Raw genomic sequence first — 19,690 nt, 5'->3', positions numbered from 1 at the left:
AACCGGCTCCGTCTAAGCAGCAGGATTACATGACACCCGATAGTCTTGAGACGCCATTGAGCCCCATGTTATGTCTTTATATTGTACACAGAACTCGAGGGAGCACTCGAGAAAACGGGCAAATGGAAATATGACATTTCTTATCGGTTTTTTCTTTCTTCACATCCAGATATTTTTAACCTGTACTCTAAAGACCACCAATATTCAGTGCAAAATTCTGCAATATGATTTGCAAAATGAGCAAAGCTAAGCTGTTAATATTTTAAATGAAATGCAAACTGCAGAGGTTTCAGAGGTCCTTTGAACCCTGCCTCAGCCCAGCAAAAGGCTTTCTGCATGTATTATTTACAGGTGCCCATATCAGTCTTGAGGCATCAACTGTAGAAGTTTATACAGGACACATAAACTAACACTAGATTATAAGGATGGGCGATATGGCCAAAATATATTATTGTGATATTATTCTTAGTCTTGACAGAATTTGGTTTCTGGGACATTACAATCTTTTTCATGTGCTGCCATGATGTTGTTTCATTACGGTCAAGTGTTTGTGCGGCGGTCAAGTGTTTGGATGCATGTGCTTATGCGGTCGCAGCTATTGCTGATTCGCTGTCGCTTTGATACAGCTGCAAGGACATGTTTTTGATTAACAAAAGATATACAGTATTTATTTCCATTATGGTATTTATATCCAAGATTGTGTACCTTCTTATTTATACTTCCCAGCCCTACTATAGATCATTTTAACTGGGTAGGAAGGAGCGCGATGGTGTCGATTCCACCTGAACTATTGGATGAGGTTACAATGATCGGGCTTAAACCAAAGTCTTGTGTTTTCAAAAGGTACGGTTCTCAAGCACACCACTTCAACATCCTCTGGTCACAAGCAATGTGTCCTGGCAAGACATGACCTTATAGATGAATCAATAGTACACCATTGTCCATAGTTAACCACATTGCTAGATCTACAATGTAATTAATAAAATGTAGAACTATTCTAGCCAGGAAGATCAAGAAGATCAAGCCACTTTAACATGAGCACACACACACTCATGCTGCACACGCTCACACTTATGGACACTTTACAGAAGAAAAGGTCACTTTAAGAATAGTATAGTATAACTTGAGATTGTATAATATAGCATTGTATAGCAGTGTACATAAAGACCCAGTGCCTCATCCGTAGCTAACAGTGTACTGCACTACCACAGGACCTAGCATGTCCTACCATGCTCTGTAAATAACTCATGTACAGATACCGATATGCCCTACTTTGTTTACTTGTTTATTGCACAATGTCGCTCTATTGGTTGGATTCTTATTATATATTATTACTATTGTATTATGCACATCGTTGCGGGCAAGACCCCCCGCATTTCACTGTATACCTGTATGCCGTGACAAATAAAACTCTTGTATCTTGTAAAGCCTCTGCTGATCCAGGTTTTAATGGTGTATAATGGTCACTGGTGATGCTCTTAATCACATCTCGCTTTACAATTACAACAGTGTGTGATGCGTCAGTGAGCTGGCTGATTGATTTAAGACCCGGTTTCACTCAACGCCCATCATACTCCAATACCAGACTCATCCATCCTTCACCCATACCACCCTCATCCATCCTTCACCCACACATGAGACACAGGAGAAGAGAGATGTTAGTCTCCCTGGCAATTACTCCCTGGGAAAATATGCAGACCTGAGAGCACCGAAACGAATGGGCACGTAAAACTGCTCATACCGGTAAAAGTAGAGGAGGTCTCTGAAATGTATTGCCATTTTAAACTCGGAATGTCATTCAGCTATGTTTTTTAAAAAGGTATTTCTGTTATATTTTGGGTGCATATTGATAACGTATCTAAAAAATTTTGATGACATACAGACAAGGGTAAGCTAGACTAGCGATTTGGCTAGTTACATTTTTTTATTTGATTTACAATATTAAAATTGACATTCCTGATATTTAAGCCGTCGATTCACAATTGTAGGTGCGCACATATGACAGTTTTGTCAATGTGGTGTTTTCAGTGAGAATCATCGCCTCCCATAAATTTTCTCAGCTGATTGCCCTCTTCCTATACTCTAAGCCAGGGGTCAGCAACCTTTTTGACATGGAGTGCCTGTTTGAAATATAGTTGTAACTAGTGTGCCTCAACAATATTCCATGCATCGTAAATATTTTTTCTCATAATCAGGTATTTTTTATGATAATTTTTACATTATTACATCATTATCGTTATTATTAACAATATTATTATGATGGTTGTATCAACCCTAAATCTGAGTTGGGGGGGGGGGGGGGGGGGATGCAATGCAGACAAACAGCTGCATACAGTGCGACCATTTCACTCACATTTGCCCATTCATTTTTGGACACATCACACACCATCGGTGTGTGTACTGTACGTGGGCTGTCATAGCTCCACCTACAGGCCTAATGGAGAACACCAGGAGAACACCAGGATGTGAATGGAGGGTGAATGTGAGGTATATCGTGTAAATAAGTTTTGATTGATCGCAAGACTACACTGTAAAAAATATATAATAATAAGTTACCAGAACTTAAAAATATTGAGTTCAGTTACTGTGCATTAAGGTTTTCAGTTTTCAATCCATAATAAGTTAACAGAAAAATAAGTACACAACCACATTATTTCAACCTAATAAAACTATGTTTATTGTCATTGTTTTAAGAACACAAGTTGACTTGGTAATACTCACATTTTGAGTAAAGAATATGGCTTTTAACATGTGCAATGTTCAATGAAATAGAAAAATAAATAATAAAATTAGTTGATTAATCCCACTGGTCACAATGGTGACCGTAATAATGTTTTTGTTATAAGGCTCTGCAAATGTTACTGAATGATGTAGCAATGTATTTCCAGCTAAATTGAAATAATAAACAAATAAAGGGTCTCAATTAAATATGTGGTAGTAAAAAGAACCTGTGGGAGGATTTCAACAAGATAAATGCGACAACAGTGCAAAATATTTCACTAATATTTCAAAGCAAAACATTTTTTTTTTTTTTTTTTTTATACTGCTGCCCCCTGTGCCTATGCAAATGCCCCCGCGTGCCTATGCAGGCACGCGTGCCTAAGGTTGCCTACCCCTGCTCTAAGCCCTTTGCTCACACCACACTCATCCATCCTATACCCATAGCACCCTCATCCATCCTACACCGACACCACATTCATCCAAATAGCCTAAATTCTGTCGATGACTTGGTGAGTCAGTATGAAGAATGTGTGGTCTTGGATGCTGATATAGGATGCCTAAAGTCTAAGGCTATACTTTTCAATAAAGGTAGTGGATCAATATTCAGTATACTATCGGCTGATATTTCAGGTGTAGGACTCTGTATCGGCTATGAATGTCTGTATGTGCTGCGACTGTTATGCTGTGACTGTAACCTCTGAAACACACCGCCCACCTCGTGGTGTGATGTGTGCATGTGTGGCGCAGAATGTCTCGCTTTTAATTCCGGTGGCCACGTAAATAGGTTAGAATACATTCTATAAAGATACAAGAAACACGGTGAGCTGTAGGACCCACAGACTACATTCTATAAAGATACAAGAAACACGGTGAGCTGTAGGACCCACAGACTACATTCTATAAAGATACAAGAAACACAGTGAGCTGTAGGACCCACAGACTACATTCTATAAACATGGTGAGCTGTATGACCCACAGAATACATTCTATAAACATGGTGAGCTGTACGACCCACATAATACATTCTATAAACATGGTGAGCTGTAGGACCAACATAATTAAAAGGTGGGCATAGATTAATTTTTTAAATCTAGATGAATCTATCTGCAATCCTGGAGTTAATCTAAATTAATCTAGATTAAAATGGCTCATTTGAAGTCTGCCGAAGGCATTCAAAATATGTGTGTTCTACCCAAATAATGACCAGAAGTAAGTCCTTACTTTTTCTTTCCTCCATACGTTTCTCAGGCCAGGTGGCCCATTACACCATGAGCCCATCTCCCGTTTCCAAAATGCATTACAGACTGTTTGAAAAAGCTGTTTTGCTGTGATAATTGGTAATGAAATATCAAAATAATGTTCTATAAGATGTACTTGTGTTTAATAAATTGTTTTACAATTTAAATCCTCTAATATTGGACGGGTCTTGTATTTACCTCAGCTGCAAAGAGCACCAGGCCTTTATTAGAGAGAGGCTTATATAAGAGGCAGGCCTTATTTTCAAAAAATTACACTGATGGACATAATCCATTCTATTTTTTAATACGTACATTGTCTGTCTACATTTATTTAGACTAACATTGGTATTTAAATATTGAGTGCAGTTGAGTAATTGTGAAACTGTGGTGGATTAACGTAATTCACACACTGAAGTTGGAACTGTCTATACTAGGTTGTGGGGCCCGCACGGACCATTTTGCATGTGGTACCACTACCTACTACCTTCTCGACTTTACCTGAGTCAAATCGATTTGATAACATGCAGGCAATAGCTTTAGCTAATGCTATCATAGCATCATGATCTGTAATGTCGACTGGACAACGCCAGCCCCGCCTGCCAACGCCATATAGATAGCGAACGTCAACTAGCGTTTGCAAACGAAGCCAACATCATCCAGCCGACACCACAGACCTAGCTATGACAATGTTAGCTAACGCTAATGCTAACGCTAATGCTAACGCTAACGCCAACGTTAATGTAGTCAGTGTAGCGGGAATGGTAGAGAAAGGCGGCACTTAATTTGCATTGGCAAGAGTTTATCTCATTCTATATCACGGCACGAAAAAGAAATAAAAAAAATTATAAGAGGCCCGTCCTCTATTTGAATACCCTCCACTATTAGAGGATTTACGGTACATCAGCTAATGTAATTGGCTCCCAGACCCAGCTTTGAAAATAGATTAACGGCGGTAATTATTTTATCGCACGATAAGAGTCCGCCGTTAATTTAGCCCGGTAATGGCGTTAACGGCCCAGCCTTAGTAAAAATAAAAACATTCCTGCACCAGAATGCAGGAAATTAAGTCTTTGTAACAAAAAAAGTGGCCTGACTGGGGCTATATTTCACACTATATTTCCCAGCCTGAATTATTTCCCCAGTCCAGCCCTGCTTATGCGAGTTGTCAATGGACAACAACATGCTGTGTGTGTGTGTGTGTGAGTGAGAATTAAGTACATTTGCTGAAATACAGTTCTTAATTTTTGAGAACGTTAGTTATTATGTTCTCAATGCGGCTTGCATTGTATGATAATTGTGTGGAAGAGTTTGCTAGTTCTAGTGCTACCCCTTTGTACATTGTGGCTGTGTCTGACAAAAGTTAACAAATAATGTTATTCGGAATACATTTGCCTCCTGCGTGAACTGTGCATAGCTAAATAGACTGTATTTTAATGTCGGTCATATGGTGGTAATTGGAGAGCCAGCTACGTTCTCAGGTGGTACTTGGTGTAAAAAGGTTGAGAACCACTGCGTATAAAGATATAAGAAAAAAGTAGTGCTGTCAGGCGATTACATTTCTTTATCGAATTAATTACAGTATTTATAATTAATTAATCTAATTAATCACATTTTAATCGCATAACCATTTTAGGCCTGATATTTTATATTATATAATCATATTTCAAATTGCATGTGTCCGGATGGCAGAATTCAGTACTGTATCTACAAAACCTTCTGTTTAATCATCTTCCCTTTATTCATTTGCTTAGATTTTTCAGGTCTGGTCAATTTTAGCATGGTGTTATTCACAGTCAAAGAAAAAGAAAAAAAAGAATTGAATTGATATTCTCATTTGGTTCATTACAATTTACTCAAGCCTAGTAACATACACAGTATTTCTGACACTGGGAATACATTCCCTGAGATCCATAGATTCAGGTACCATTCAGGTACCATTCAGATACCAAGAACATGCAAATGGGCCATTTAAAAAAAATAATAACAACCTGTAAATGTTTATTCTACGTTTTAATGGAATGCATGAGATTTTTTTTAAAGAATATATATATATTTTTTGTAATTCATTTTGAGTTAATTTTCATAACGCGATAATTTGCTGTGTAATTAATTAATCTAATTAACGCGATAAACTGACAGCCCTAGAAAAAAGAAAATGCTGTTGCCTCAGCTGTCATGATGCAGATTATATTTTTACAGCATGGCGCCAAAGGGACATAGCCATCTAGAACAGGGTATGTCGGTATCTATCTCTGTCTGTTAAACGTCAACCAATCACAGCTCATGTTGCTACGCAACATCAACACAGAGCTAGCTGTCTGGTTGAGCCACTAAAGCACCACACAACCACAAAAGCAACCCTGTATGATTTGCTGCTATACTAAGAAAAGAGGCAAAAGAAAGTCAAGCTATAAAATGTATGAATTGGTACAGAATTTTGCAGCTTGCTGGTACTAACGTTAGCAGGTAGCATCTACCATCAACAAGAACACGTATTTGTATTTGTATTTATTGGTTTAAAATACAGAGACAGTGCATATTAAGGAACATTTGACTGTAAATATGCCAGTTTAGCCAAGTTGGCTAATTTTCAACTGTAGTCTCTGGGGCAGGTGACATGAGCACAACAATAATTAAAACATAGTACAATAATTAAAACACAGTAGGAATCAATATAGGTTACAATACACTAAAATACATACAAATAAATACATTAAAATACAACCCCTTAGTTAAAAAACATAGTACAATAATTAAAACACAGTAGGAATCAGTATAGGTTACAATACACTAAAATACATACATTAAAATACAACCCCTCAGTTAAAATGGTCGCACACTTGACCATCTCTCAACCATGATTTTAAGTTAGTTTTAAATGAGATGTAACTTTGATACTCCCTGAGCCGTGTTGGCAGACTGTTCCAGGTGTGGGCTGCTCTCACGGAAAAGGCTGTCTGACTAAAAGCAGACCTCCTGTTTGGGACTACACAGTCCCCTCTGACTACAGACCTGGTATATCTATCAGCAGATGCTTTCTGTTTTATGAAAGTACAGAGGGGGGGAGGAGCCAAGCCATGTAGGATTTTATAGGTAAGGCAGGCATCTTTGAATTTGACAAGATTGTCCCAGCTCAGTAGGTTCTGGTTTGCTATGCTATAACAATGGTGGTGGCTGTTTGTTTTCCTGTCCAGAACTTTCACAGCCTGATGGTAAACTACCTGTACAGATCGTAATGTTGTACAGGAGGCTTGTGTCCAGCTAGTCAGACAGTATGTTAAGTGTGACATAATAATGGCATTAAAATACAGTGCTGCTGCTTTTGTTGACAGAGAGTTTCTGATGTGACGGAAGTTTGATAAGTGAAACTTTGCATTGTTTACTACCGATTTGATTTGTTTTTTAAATGTAAGATTGGAGTCCATTTTTATCCCAAGGTATCTATATTCGGATACAACTGTCAACCTTTCTCCTCTGACATAGACATCACGTCAATAACACTTTAAAATACTTGAGTGACTGACTGACATTTCCCGATGAACTCGAATCTGTTGCACCGCCGGCAACGGTCTGGACCGGGGAACATAGAGCCTTTATTTCAGCGGGGAACATAGGACCCTTTTTTTTCGGGACCGGGCGGGACCGGGGAACATGGTTTTGAAACAACTGTGTTGAATTCAGATGTGTGGTTGATTATTAAAGTTAGTAACATATGTTAGTCAAGCATGTTATTAATGTTGATAACATTAGTAACAGACTGCAGTTCACTTTATGCGAGACTGCCTTGCATTTATGACAGTGTGTCCTAGCTAAAGATTGTACAGGGAAGCCACACCGTTATTAGACTCTGTCTTGTTATTTAATGCCATCTTTCCCCTCAGAGAAGAAGCCTATGGTGAGTGCACAGCACACGGTTGCTTTTTAACCTTTTTCTGTCTAAACTAGTCTAAATAAAAATAGAAAAAGTTAATTAAATGACTGATGACCATTATCAAAGGAAAAGTCAATGTTGCCAGAAGAATGCCCGCTGTTCTGTTCCACAGCAGTAACGCTGCCTGTGTGGACAGCAGACGCCTCAGGTGGGAGCTGCTACTTAAGCATTACATCACGCGCAGGAGTGGTTTGTGAACAATAAACCATGCCTAGGGGTGGTCGTTAGACCCCCCTAGGCATGGTTTATTGTTCACAAATCACGACTGCAAGTGGTGTAAAGCTTTTATACAACTGCCAGATTCATCCAACCTTATTTCTATACAATAAACACACATTAATCGAAGATTTATTGAAAAAACCATCCGCCAGAAAAAGTTGTTCCCACAACTACAAAAAAGACAAGTTGCCTCCATGTGGAAGCAGCTTGAAGTGCATCCAACCAAACTAACACATCCAACTGTGTATTATTGGAATGATTGAGAGAAGTTGCCTCATGTGGAAGCAGCTTGAAGTGCATCCAACCAACTAACACATCCAACTGTGTATTATTGGAATGATTGATTGAAAATTGTATTACCAGATGCAGAATGGGTACAATACAGTACGGCTCAATACACACAATTGTTAAGGGAATGCAGACCTACTTTCCATAGAACTTCATTCTTAGATGCTTCTATATAAAGTAGGTAAAACAAATTAAAAAGTTTTCTTTGCCCTATAGGAAAAAAACGTTTTCTTCGCCCTATTCTTTTATTTATTTTTTTAAACCTACTGTAGAGGGCCTAAACTTAACCAGTTGGAAACCAAGCGTACAGTAATAAAATTAGCAATCAATCAATCAATCAACTCAATAGGCCATGCTCACTTAGAACAGCGCAGCACCCAGCTCTCTGACTATCCCCCGCGTTGCAGGCAGAGTGTGTGTGTGTGTGTGTGTGCGTGTGTGTGCGTGTGCGTGTGTGTGCGTGTGCGTGTGTGTGTGTGGGGGGGGGGGTGTGTGGCGGTGGGTGGAGACTAGAGCGAGCGCTGACAGTCGAAAGGAAAAAGAAATTGAACAAAAAAATTGAAAATTAATCAATCAATCAATCCGCGATTTTTCTTTTGTTACAGAATTATTCAAGACCCATCAATTACATCATCCAACATTGTTTAAACGACTAAGACATTCGCTGTGACAGAATCGCTTGATATTTAGTCGTTTAGTCGCTATCAACATATCCATTTGTAAAGATTATTGTCCACCTTCTTGTGATCCGGCGGAGTGATGTGATGTGGTTCGGTTGTGGGCCAGCAGCGTGGAATTGTTGCCAATAAAGACGTGTAAAATGACTGTTTCAGCCAATCAGAATCGAGAAATTTGCATGCCGTTGTATAAAGTTCAGTAAAGCAGCTGTCGGTGACGATGTTGACTGACCATGGTCCACTTCAGTGCCATACATCTCAGTTGGCAATAGCTGTGATCCCTACAGTAAATACAGTTTGACACTGGAGATTTGACAACAACTCATACTCCGCAGGCTAGAAAACAGAAGAAATCCTCACTTGATTTAACAGCTGCCTTTCCGCTACGCTGCACGTTCTGCGATGGCAAAGTGCGTCACAGTTGCACCACAATGCTTCCAACAGTACAATTGCGGCATATTTGTAAAAAATTCGAAGTTTAAAAAAGAGCAAGATTGTTTTTGACGATTTGTCATATATGAAGGTGGGACCAACTTGGGTATAGAAACTGACTTCAACAAAGTGTTGTCGTGGCTTATTGTCCTGGTTATTTGGAATGGTCTAAGTGACAATAGTCTGGACACAATGCGTGCAGATATAGATTGGGTTCAGTATACCATCTGTGGGTCATGTGATGTTGGCCAGGGATTCTTAGTGGTCCAAACCTGGCCTGGCCTGTTGGTCAGGCCACTTGCATGACTAACCATTCAAATCACATCACATCACATCACATCACACCACACCACACCACACCACACAGCACACATAACAGTTGGCCCAACTGACAGACAGTATCTACTTACGTAGCTCACACCACAACACCCGACCCATCAACATGGCCAACACTCTCCCCATGCACACCATACACACATGAGCAGTACACAAACCACTATGCAACACTGTCCACCATACAGGGCCATGCTTGTCGATATGCACATACAATAGTACATCAGAATGATTTGCCTCATAACATTGAGGAAAGTTAGCATTCATTCATGCCCAACACATCATTCTAAACCTTTTAAACAGTAAAAAGTAAGTTGTGTCTGTTATATATATATAAACACATGTAAAACACACATGGACACACAGAAACAGACACAAACAGCATATAACTATACTGACTGAATCATGTTTCGGTATAATAGAAAGTTCCCTTAAAACAAAGTAAGAGCAATGAATGATCAACACACTGTCCACAGCAGATTCCCTCAAAAACATTCACTTATTCACTTGTGTCTCAGGCTGCAGCCTACACCTCCCGCTCACATAGTATTCCCTGAGACACTAGACCCACGACTCACCCTTTCAGCTAGTGCCTCCAAACCCCTGCACCACAGGCCTGGCCAGGTGGCTCCTCGAGACGGGCAAGCCTTCGAACCCTGCAGACCCAAGGTGCCCGAGCCCAGTCCTAACCTGACCTACTCTAGTTAACAGACTAAAAGCTCCAGACCTACAGTACCCCAGGAGCAGCTAGCTAACAGACTAAAGCATCCACACCTACACTACTTGCCCACCCCACAGAGCTGTTTGTGTCCAGAGTCGTGGCTGATGTTGTTTGTCCAGTAAAAGCAAACAATGGCATTCCATGGCTTGCAACTGTATTCACTGCTGGCCTCCCAAAATCTAAAGCGTATTCAGACACCTCGGCCTGGGGGACAAAGCCGTGGCTCTGTGTCACATGCAGGGAGGGTGGTCCGGGGGGAGGGGGGGAAGTGGGGTGACAGCAAGCCCGCTATACACAACACCACACGCTCCTCCTGACCTTACAGGTTACAGAGGAGCCTATGGGGAACTCAGAGAGAAGACTTACCTGATCTTGTCTGCTGCACTGTCAGACCTGCAGCGGGGAAGAGGAGGGGAAAGTTTCAGTCATAAAGGATGCTGTGTCGCCATGTAACACGGTTGTGGGCAATTCACTTTAAATTCCTCTGTGACCTCAGACTTTTCAACATTTAACACTTTCGGGTGTAAGGCCTATAGTTATTTTTATTTTTTTACAGTATGATCTCTCAGAAGTCTATCTCTATCTAGGTTTGGGTTTCGTTAGAATGGTCAGTTCTTAAAAATCTACCTCACCTGTGAGATTGCACATGAATGGCATACGATGTCTTTTATAAACAATTTATTGAAGAATAACTCATTCTGAATAATACATTTTCAGTTCAAAGTATTTGCCTCATGCACTGCACCAGAATCTAAGCAGGTACTGCCTGACATATACAATATGCTGTATTTCAAACAGCAACATCCTCCTTAGTAACATTATACAGCAATTATCTGCAGTTATTCCTATGGAAGAGATGGGAGGAGTTGAACCTGACTGGCAGCAGAAGATGCGTAATACATTGAACGTGTGTAATACATTCAACCAATGAAAACACTTCTCTCTACTGCATCATCTCTTCTGGGCCAATCCCTGATGCCGGACACACCTGACTGGCAGCATAGATGCTCACAAAGTTATCTCAAGCAAGTCAAAGTCAAGTCTCATGTCTTTGAGCGAGAGTCCAAGTCATGTCTCAAGTCTCTTTTTGGAATAATAAGTGTTTGATCCACTGTGCATCAGGTTAGAAATAACCACTGTGCAACATGGTTCTTTCTAGGGAATGCACTTTGTTATATTTCATTAGCTACACTGTCTGCTTCGCACTATGGGATACACCCAGCGCCTGTGCGCGTCCAATGAAAACTTCTCACATGCACCTCCCATCTGTCCGACCACGCCCACCTCCGGCCGGCTTATAGCCCAAGTGTGGTTGGTCAGCTCCCCCTTCCTCATTGTTTCAACGAAACGTTTTGTGCTCACAGGCCTTCGGCAGTTGTAGCAGAAGTTAGTTAGTTAGTTAGATAAGAGCTGTAAGGATATGCCACCGAAGTCCTTGTTTCAGGACTTCCCCGGCGCGTTCGGAAAGGGAAGCGATTGGGGTGCCGCTGTAGTGCTCGTTATGGAGTTTTCCTAGCAGACCGGCGTTTCCTCGCCGAAGGGCTGCTGGTATGCTGTGGCGCGGCCGGTGGACAGGCTATTGAACCAGGGGAAAGACTTGTGTTGTCTTCCCTGGCGTGCTCCCCTCCGAATGCCTTTTTACTCCCGCGTGGCATGATGGGGTTAATTGCAGACTGGACGTGGCGGAGCGCGTCTTCGAGAGAGGCGTGTCAGAGGGAATCCCGGACAACAGGGGGGTTCCCTGGGCCCCGTCCTCGCCAAGTACGGAGAGCAGCACGCGACATGGAGACAGAAGCGGAGTGGCAGGTGTACAGCAACAGCCTCAGGTGTGTGCGATGCTTATGTAACCCTGAGGTGTGTGTGTGTCCTTTCTCTCGAGTGAATGGACCCCCCCCCCCATCAGTTCCTGCTGTGTTTTATTAGCCATTACATTCTATGTGTCATGCTGGCTCGCGCCGTATATCACCTGTTTTGTGTCCACACTCCTCAATCATGTTGTCACGACGTCGGGGAATTGTGTTTTTAGATGAGGTCCGTCACTTGGTTGCATTACAGATGAAGTATCTTCTCAGAAAGTGGCTATCTTTTACGTGTATTTTACATCTAAATGCTTATTGGTCAGGCCGCCACGGCGATGACGTCATTAAGTTGATGGCCATTGATGGGTATTATAAAAAACAGCGTTTTGACAGTGCTCTGCTGATAGTCACCATGCAGACTACAGCGAGAGCCGTTGCTGAGGCGTTAAACCGGTTTGGTGAATTCGGTGGACACTGCGCCGAGGACAAAAACGCACTGGCGACATTCATCACGGATTATATGCAGCCGAATAAAAACTCAGATTCTGATTCAGATTCTGAAGACGACGAAGACGATGACGATGAAGTTCTCCCGGCTATAATCACTGACAGCAACGCTGAAGAGCCAGATAATGATGGTGATGCACCGCTAGATAATGGATTTGCAGACGAGGTCGAACAAATAATGAGCTTTGTTGGAGTTGAATCTGACGCGAGCCACAAACACGAAATGGAAAGACTTTTGCGATTCACTTGTAAATGCGCCCAGAGTGATAAAGAAAATGACAAGTTTGTTCACCGCTCGTGTATCACAAAATTGGACCGTGATGAAATTTACAAAAGGTGATACGAGATAGCTGCATTACAAGAGGAGCATAAAGACATGATTATTATGGCTCAGCTCCAGGCTTTTGGTAGAAGGGCCGAATAGACAGCTGGAAATAAATCTATTTCCAAAAAAAGGAAATGCGCCTACACGCAGTACTTCTTTGGCGCTGTGCAAATCTGCCGTGAAACTTTTCTCTTCATCATAAGTGTCTTTTTTTTATGATATTTTTATTGGTTTTTTCCCTTTTTACACAAACAACAAACGACATAAAGACATTGAAATTAAAAGATTGACATTGAAATACGAATGAGAAAAAATATATAATAATAGAAATTACTAAAATATAAAGCAACACTAACAAACACGAAGTGTTCTGTATAGAGGCCCAAGGCTTATTACAAAAATGCTAAAAGAAAATAAATTTAATGAACAGGCATGACTTTGAATAAATGTAACTCACATATTGGGTACGTAATACAGATACACTAATTAAGTAAATGATAAATGAAATTACAATAAACAAACTGAGCCCTCCCAGTAACCCACAACCTTACGCCCCCCCCCCCCCCCCCCCCCCCCTATACACACATGCACACACACATTCACACACACAAGCTGCATCTACGTATTTAACTACTGGGAGTGGCTGGGGTGAGATCTAGCATCTAGTCAGTGTCTGCTCGACAGGTACAGGAGAGCTCCGATAGATCCAGCATGTCAGTTCACACAGGAAGGAGAGACCCCTTGGACACCAGGTCAGCTCATCCAAAAAGGAGAGACCTGACAGACATAACAGTACAGTTCACCTGGGAAGGAGAAACCCAGCAACCCAGACTATATTTGAGAGAGCAGGTGAATATCGGGATCAGCCGGGAGGCAGACGCTGTAGTTCGTTAACATGGCTTATAAAGGGCTGCCATATGTTGTAAAATGTTGTACTTGAACCACTGATAGTGTATTTTATTTTCTCAAGTTTGAGAAAGAACATGACACTATTGAGCCATTGTGCTATAGAAGGACTGTTGGCGGATTTCCAGTCTAACAATATAATGCGTCTCGCTAAGAGAGATGTAAATGCGATAATTGTTTTTTGTTTAGAGTTAAGAGCTAGTGTCTCAGTAGGGGTCCCAAAGATTGCTATCAGTGGACATGGCAACAGATCTAAATAAGTGTTTTTTTATTTGTCCCACAATTAAATTTACTCAAATTAATCAAATTAGGCACATGTGTTTGTTTACATTTACGTTTAATTGAACCTCTTTACCATCACTTTCTAGCTGTCTGTCTGTCTCTGTGTCTTCTCTCTCTCTCTGTTTATCTATCTGTAGCTCTGATCTTTACATTGATTTGTATAGGTTTTATAGTCCAGGCTGTAATATTGTTTTTGTAAAAAAAGGTTCCAAGATGGTCTTTGGTTTCTACATTGTTCATTCACAATTATTACAATCACAATACAGCAATACTTCTTGAAAACAATCATCATTTCACATCTTTCCCTTAAACTCCACACGTTTTGTGAAAATTACAATAGGGTGTGGTACACCACAATAAAACAGACATAATCAGGGTTCCCACGCTTGCCTTGAATTTTTTTTCCATGCTACCTCCTGATTTTCCAGGTACCATATTAAGTGATGATCTATAGGCCCCTGAAACTTTCCGGAGTTTCCGCCCCCATCCCCACCCCCCTCCCCTCACACACACAACCCCCTAGGACACATGACTACTTACTTGATTTAAAAGATGTGCCAGTCAAGGCTACATTGTACATTTTTAGAGATGATGTCTTATTGATAATATCAATGCATGAAATAATGCAACAAGCTGTAGATGAACAACAATATATTGAACTGAAACTTTGAAACACATGAGCACTGGGATTGATATATGTTCTCTCTTCCACTCCTCTCCTATCTCATCCTGTCCTCTTCTCTCCACACCTCCCCTCTTATGTCTGTCTTCTCTTCGCCCCTCTTCTCTTCCTCCTCCCTCTTTCCTTTATTATTAGTCTTATTAGATTATGAGGCTTACGTAGAATGGGTAGTATGCCTACTCTTACTCTGTAAAATCTTTTGTAAATCAAACTAATGAACCTAAAAGGGAAAACATAAGGCTGGTTCCCCTGTGGTTCCTCATTACAGCAACCCCACTAGTAAGCTTAGCTTAACAGTATAGATGTATAGAATCAGTCTAGACATGATCAATGGTTTTTCAAAAATGTCTCACCCCAAATGTTCCTATTTAGTAGTATAATCTTTTTTTAAGAAAAAAACAAAAATCACAAAATAGCTAAAAGTAGATATAATAATGAATGTTACTAAATGTATCAAGACTAGACTATTTATGTCAACTAGTATAGAAGTAATGTCACAGCCTAATGTGAAAATGTATTGGTAGTTAACTAGCAATGCAAGCTAGCCAACACTAGCTAGTAGCTAGTTAGTTAGCAAACTGAATGTTGGCTAGCAAGATTGCACTCCATGTGCTTGCATCATTAACAAAATTCAAATTCAAAACAAACTCAAACTCAAGTTGCTAGCTAGTTAGCAAGATTGCACTGCTTACTAACTAACGTTGATAAACCCAGGTTAACCACACAGTTAAAACACAGCTACAGTACTTACATTTGAGGATAAACTTGCATAAGAAGTTTCACTGTAGATGTCAAGGCTCCCGTGTTGGCTGGGAAATGCATGTATTTGACCCTTCTATTGAGATCGCGAGTAACATTATTCCTGAAGTCCACCAATCAGAAACTATACTTTTAAAGTCCATATCACCAAGTTGCCGGCATCAAATTCCAACATCCAATATACCATATAGGATGCCAAGAGCATGCTCTACAACATGGGATAATCCATTTCTATCTACAGTAAAAGCTGTTCACATGTAAAGGGTTTTTATAAACTCATCTTAATTTTGTGCTCAATAGTTTCATTTTATTACTATTTTACACATCATCCAATACAATTTTGTTAATACAAAACTGTTTCTATTTCCATGTAAGTGTTCACTTTTGCTCAGTTTCCATGACTTTTCCATACCTGGAAAATGAAAAAATTTATTCCATGTTTTCATGTTTTCCAGGTACCGTGGGAACCCTGATAATCCTTTCACTACCACACTACAGAAGGTTAACCTTTCACTACCACACTACAGAAGGTTAACCTTTCACAACCACACTACAGAAGGTTAACCTTTCACTACCACACTACATAAGGTTAACCTTTCACTACCACACACACAGAAGGTTAACTTTTCACTACCACACTACAGAAGGTTAACCTTTCACTACCACACTAAATTAAATAAACTATCATGAAGTATTTTCCTTCATGGGTGTTGTGTTTACAGTGCCACAAGACAGACTCATTGTCATAACAAAATAGCCTGACTAGAACGCAGCAAGGTGCTAATTGCCTCCAGAGAGAGGGGAGAGGGGCCCTCCTGGATTACAATGCATTCTGGGTAGGGTTGTAGTTTTTTAACACTGTAAGTGTAAAAATGTCAAGGCCATTTTCTCTGATTAGGTTTTGTGATAATCACCATGATTCATAGGAAGTAGCTTGAAAAGTATCCCACCAAAATGTTCAAGTGATGGCTTATTTTGAAGGTATGAATCTGTACTTTCATAATAAAAATTTGAAGATGGCTCAACAAGTCCCTAATGTCTACGGCTAGTCACAGTTGTACTTTTTTTTTGAATACTTGAAACCCTTTTTTTGTGGAATATTTGATGTGGCCATGTTTCCAGCTCCTCACGGACCCGACGGAACGTTATGAATTAAAAGTAGTCTAACATGCTTTGCATCCTCGCCAGTCCTGTATATACCCACGTCACGCTAAAACATTAACCACTGTAATGTTATCTGCTAACTGAGTATTCCAACTAAGCTAAGCAGAATAATGTGATGTGTGTGTGTGCATGTGTGTGCGCTGGGCTGCTTCGCAGAATAATGTGCTGAATGGCACATGTGTGTATACATGTGTGTATACGAGTTATGAATTATCTCTTGCAGTTCATTCAAGCGGGCTACGTGAACTACAGTATCATAATAACTCACTGCTCTCTGAAAAGCTCTCTCGACTCGCGAGGCTATTATCATTCTCGAGAATACACTTTTCATTGGCCATTTCAAACTAAAGAAATATGAATTCAACAAGTTAAAATGAATAACAGGCTGAAAAAAACAACTGTTTTAGAATCCAATGCCCCGATACCCCCTCCCCTACCCAAAGCTGTAAAGGAATGTGAATCACTACCCACTTTCAAAACCACTCTCAAAGAACACCTACGGGAGACTGCAATTCGAAACTGGCCCCTGCAAATGTCCTAAACCAACCCCCTCCAATGTACAGTAAATGACCAAGTATGGTTTTGTCAATATTCCAATGTACAGTTTTGCTTGTACAGTTATACAGTGATCACATTGAATTCTGGGAGTGTAGTTTTTTCATCAGATAGCTGAATTCACTTGAATCCTTTCAAACTCCTGTGCTGGAATGTAGTTAGGATTTTACCAGAATGTTTGATAGGACATTGATTGAAAACTATCGGCTCGAATTTTACAATTGATGGCTTATTTTAAAGGTATGAACCTGTAGTTGTATATTATGTAAAAAAGAAAAAAGGGAAAATTCTGAGGAGGAGGAGCTCCATAGCTCAGACTCCTAAGGGTTAACGCCATTTTACCTCGCCTGTGGGGAGGTACAATGGTAGCATGTCTTGTGTTTTTTGTCATTGGCGGGTCCTTTTTTAGAAAAGAAAAATGACTGTCTGATGTGCTGGACTTGGTCAGTGACCTTCCGCCGCCTGTTATTGGTGTAATGTGATTTGACCCCGCTGCCTCCTGGCGTTTAGCCCGGAGGACTGCGAACGGTGCTTGGAGTTCCATTACTTCTATTGAAGTCTTGGGCCTGGTGTTGCACTTGGCGGGGGTCCAATCATGTGTGTGTTGTGATATGACGTTTTAGTCATATCCCCCATGTAATATGCCATTTTTCCTCTCCTCTGGGATGTCATAGTCACGGCGAGAGCCTTCCTCACCCCTCCTCCTTCCACACCATCACGGCGGAAGCCTTCCTCACCCCTCATCCTCTCACACCCTTATATGTGCAGCATCTGACCCCAGGACTCCCACGCTGCCAGTGGGACACTAATTGACACAGCTGTGAGGGATTCCCTTGTCAGCGAACTACTACTTCAGCCCACGGATCCTGCTCTACCCTCGTCGCAGTGTTAACCTAACTTCCTAGGTACGACAACGAACCCTAGCCTTGCTACTCTATCCTTGTTGAAATACCTTGTCCTAATCTTGTTCTCTCTGTGCCCAGGACCACCGCTCAGGTACACCTCCCACCTGGACGCCCCGTGCTGCACAAGGAGTGCGCCTGCTCTCGTCCATTGCACATTCTTGTACCGGTTGCACATTCTGATGTTGTAAACCTGTCTGCTTGGGGGTAAACATTAAAGCCAACCTAAAATGCTCCATTCTCTCTCCTCCTGTGTTCTGCTATTGGGCTCCGCCAACCCCTGCCCTAACAGGGGAGGTTAAATGGTGGCGTGTCTCGTGCTTTTTCCGTCAGCAGGTCCTTTTTCAGTAGAGAAAAATGACTTGTCTGATGTGCTGGATTTGGTCAAGTGCCCCACCTATTCTATTATTATTGTAATATGATTTGACCCCGCTGCCTCCTGTCGTTTAGCCCGGAGAATTGCGAGCAGTGCTTGGAGTTCAGTTTCTTTTTATTTGAAGAATTGGAACTGGCGTTACACTCTGCGGGGGCATTGTACTTAATCGTGTGTGTTGGATGTGATGTTTTAGTCTTATCCCCCATAAGAATATACCTGGTATGATTTCTGACTGTGTCTGATACTAGGTTGTTCAGTGACCCTACAGTCTGTGTTATTTATAATAATAACTTTATTTGTTAATGTTATAATAACGTTAAAGCCGCTGTATCCCGTGGCGCTCGGCCCGGAGGCAGGTGGGCGGTGTCTGGTCCCATTTTTTCAAATTGGGTCCGGCGTTATGCCTAAAGGGGGTCCTTTACAATCTATTCATATGTGTATATAACGTTTCGGTCTTCTCCCTCGGGAGAAGGCGTGATGTGAGGGGCTGTGCTATATTTATTCATTAAATATCTTACATCCAACTCCTCTGGTCAACCATGAGCGCGGGCAACACGCCGCGTTGCTGCTCCCGCCGGGAGGAGGTAGGTGGTGACATATTGTATGTCTCTCGACTCTGCTGGGTTTTAGCCGCCTGAGTCTGTTCGTACATACTGTGATATGATACTGGCTGGCCTGCCGCCATGTTGGCGCCTGGGCTGTTTTTTGCATATTTGTATTTGCATATCTATATTTGCATAAAGAAGGAGGGGATTCCCCGCTATCTGTCGGCGGATATGTGGGGACCCTCGCTGGCTCTGGCGTTAGCGACCAGGGGAGTTTCGTGCACACTTCCCCAGTTAGAGTTTCTTATTCAAGGCTCTTTTCGTCTCA

The 19,690-nt window shown here is 41.2% G+C and overlaps 1 protein-coding gene across 1 annotated transcript in view; it reads right to left on the bottom strand.

Moving 5' to 3' along the window:
• gramd1bb (GRAM domain containing 1Bb) overlaps window positions 1-19,690 on the bottom strand; it is a gene marked incomplete at both ends in the record, with an annotated part of 238,915 nt that overhangs the window by 145,383 nt on the left and 73,842 nt on the right. The window contains 1 exon segment of the mRNA XM_084319952.1: window positions 10,927-10,953. Within this exon segment, the coding sequence (XP_084176078.1) occupies window positions 10,927-10,953 (27 nt within the window).

This window comes from Notolepis coatsorum (assembly GCF_963971535.1).
Source record: "Notolepis coatsorum genome assembly, chromosome: 1".
Classification (NCBI taxonomy): domain Eukaryota; kingdom Metazoa; phylum Chordata; class Actinopteri; order Aulopiformes; family Paralepididae; genus Notolepis; species Notolepis coatsorum.
This window is presented reverse-complemented; position numbering and strand designations above follow the sequence as displayed.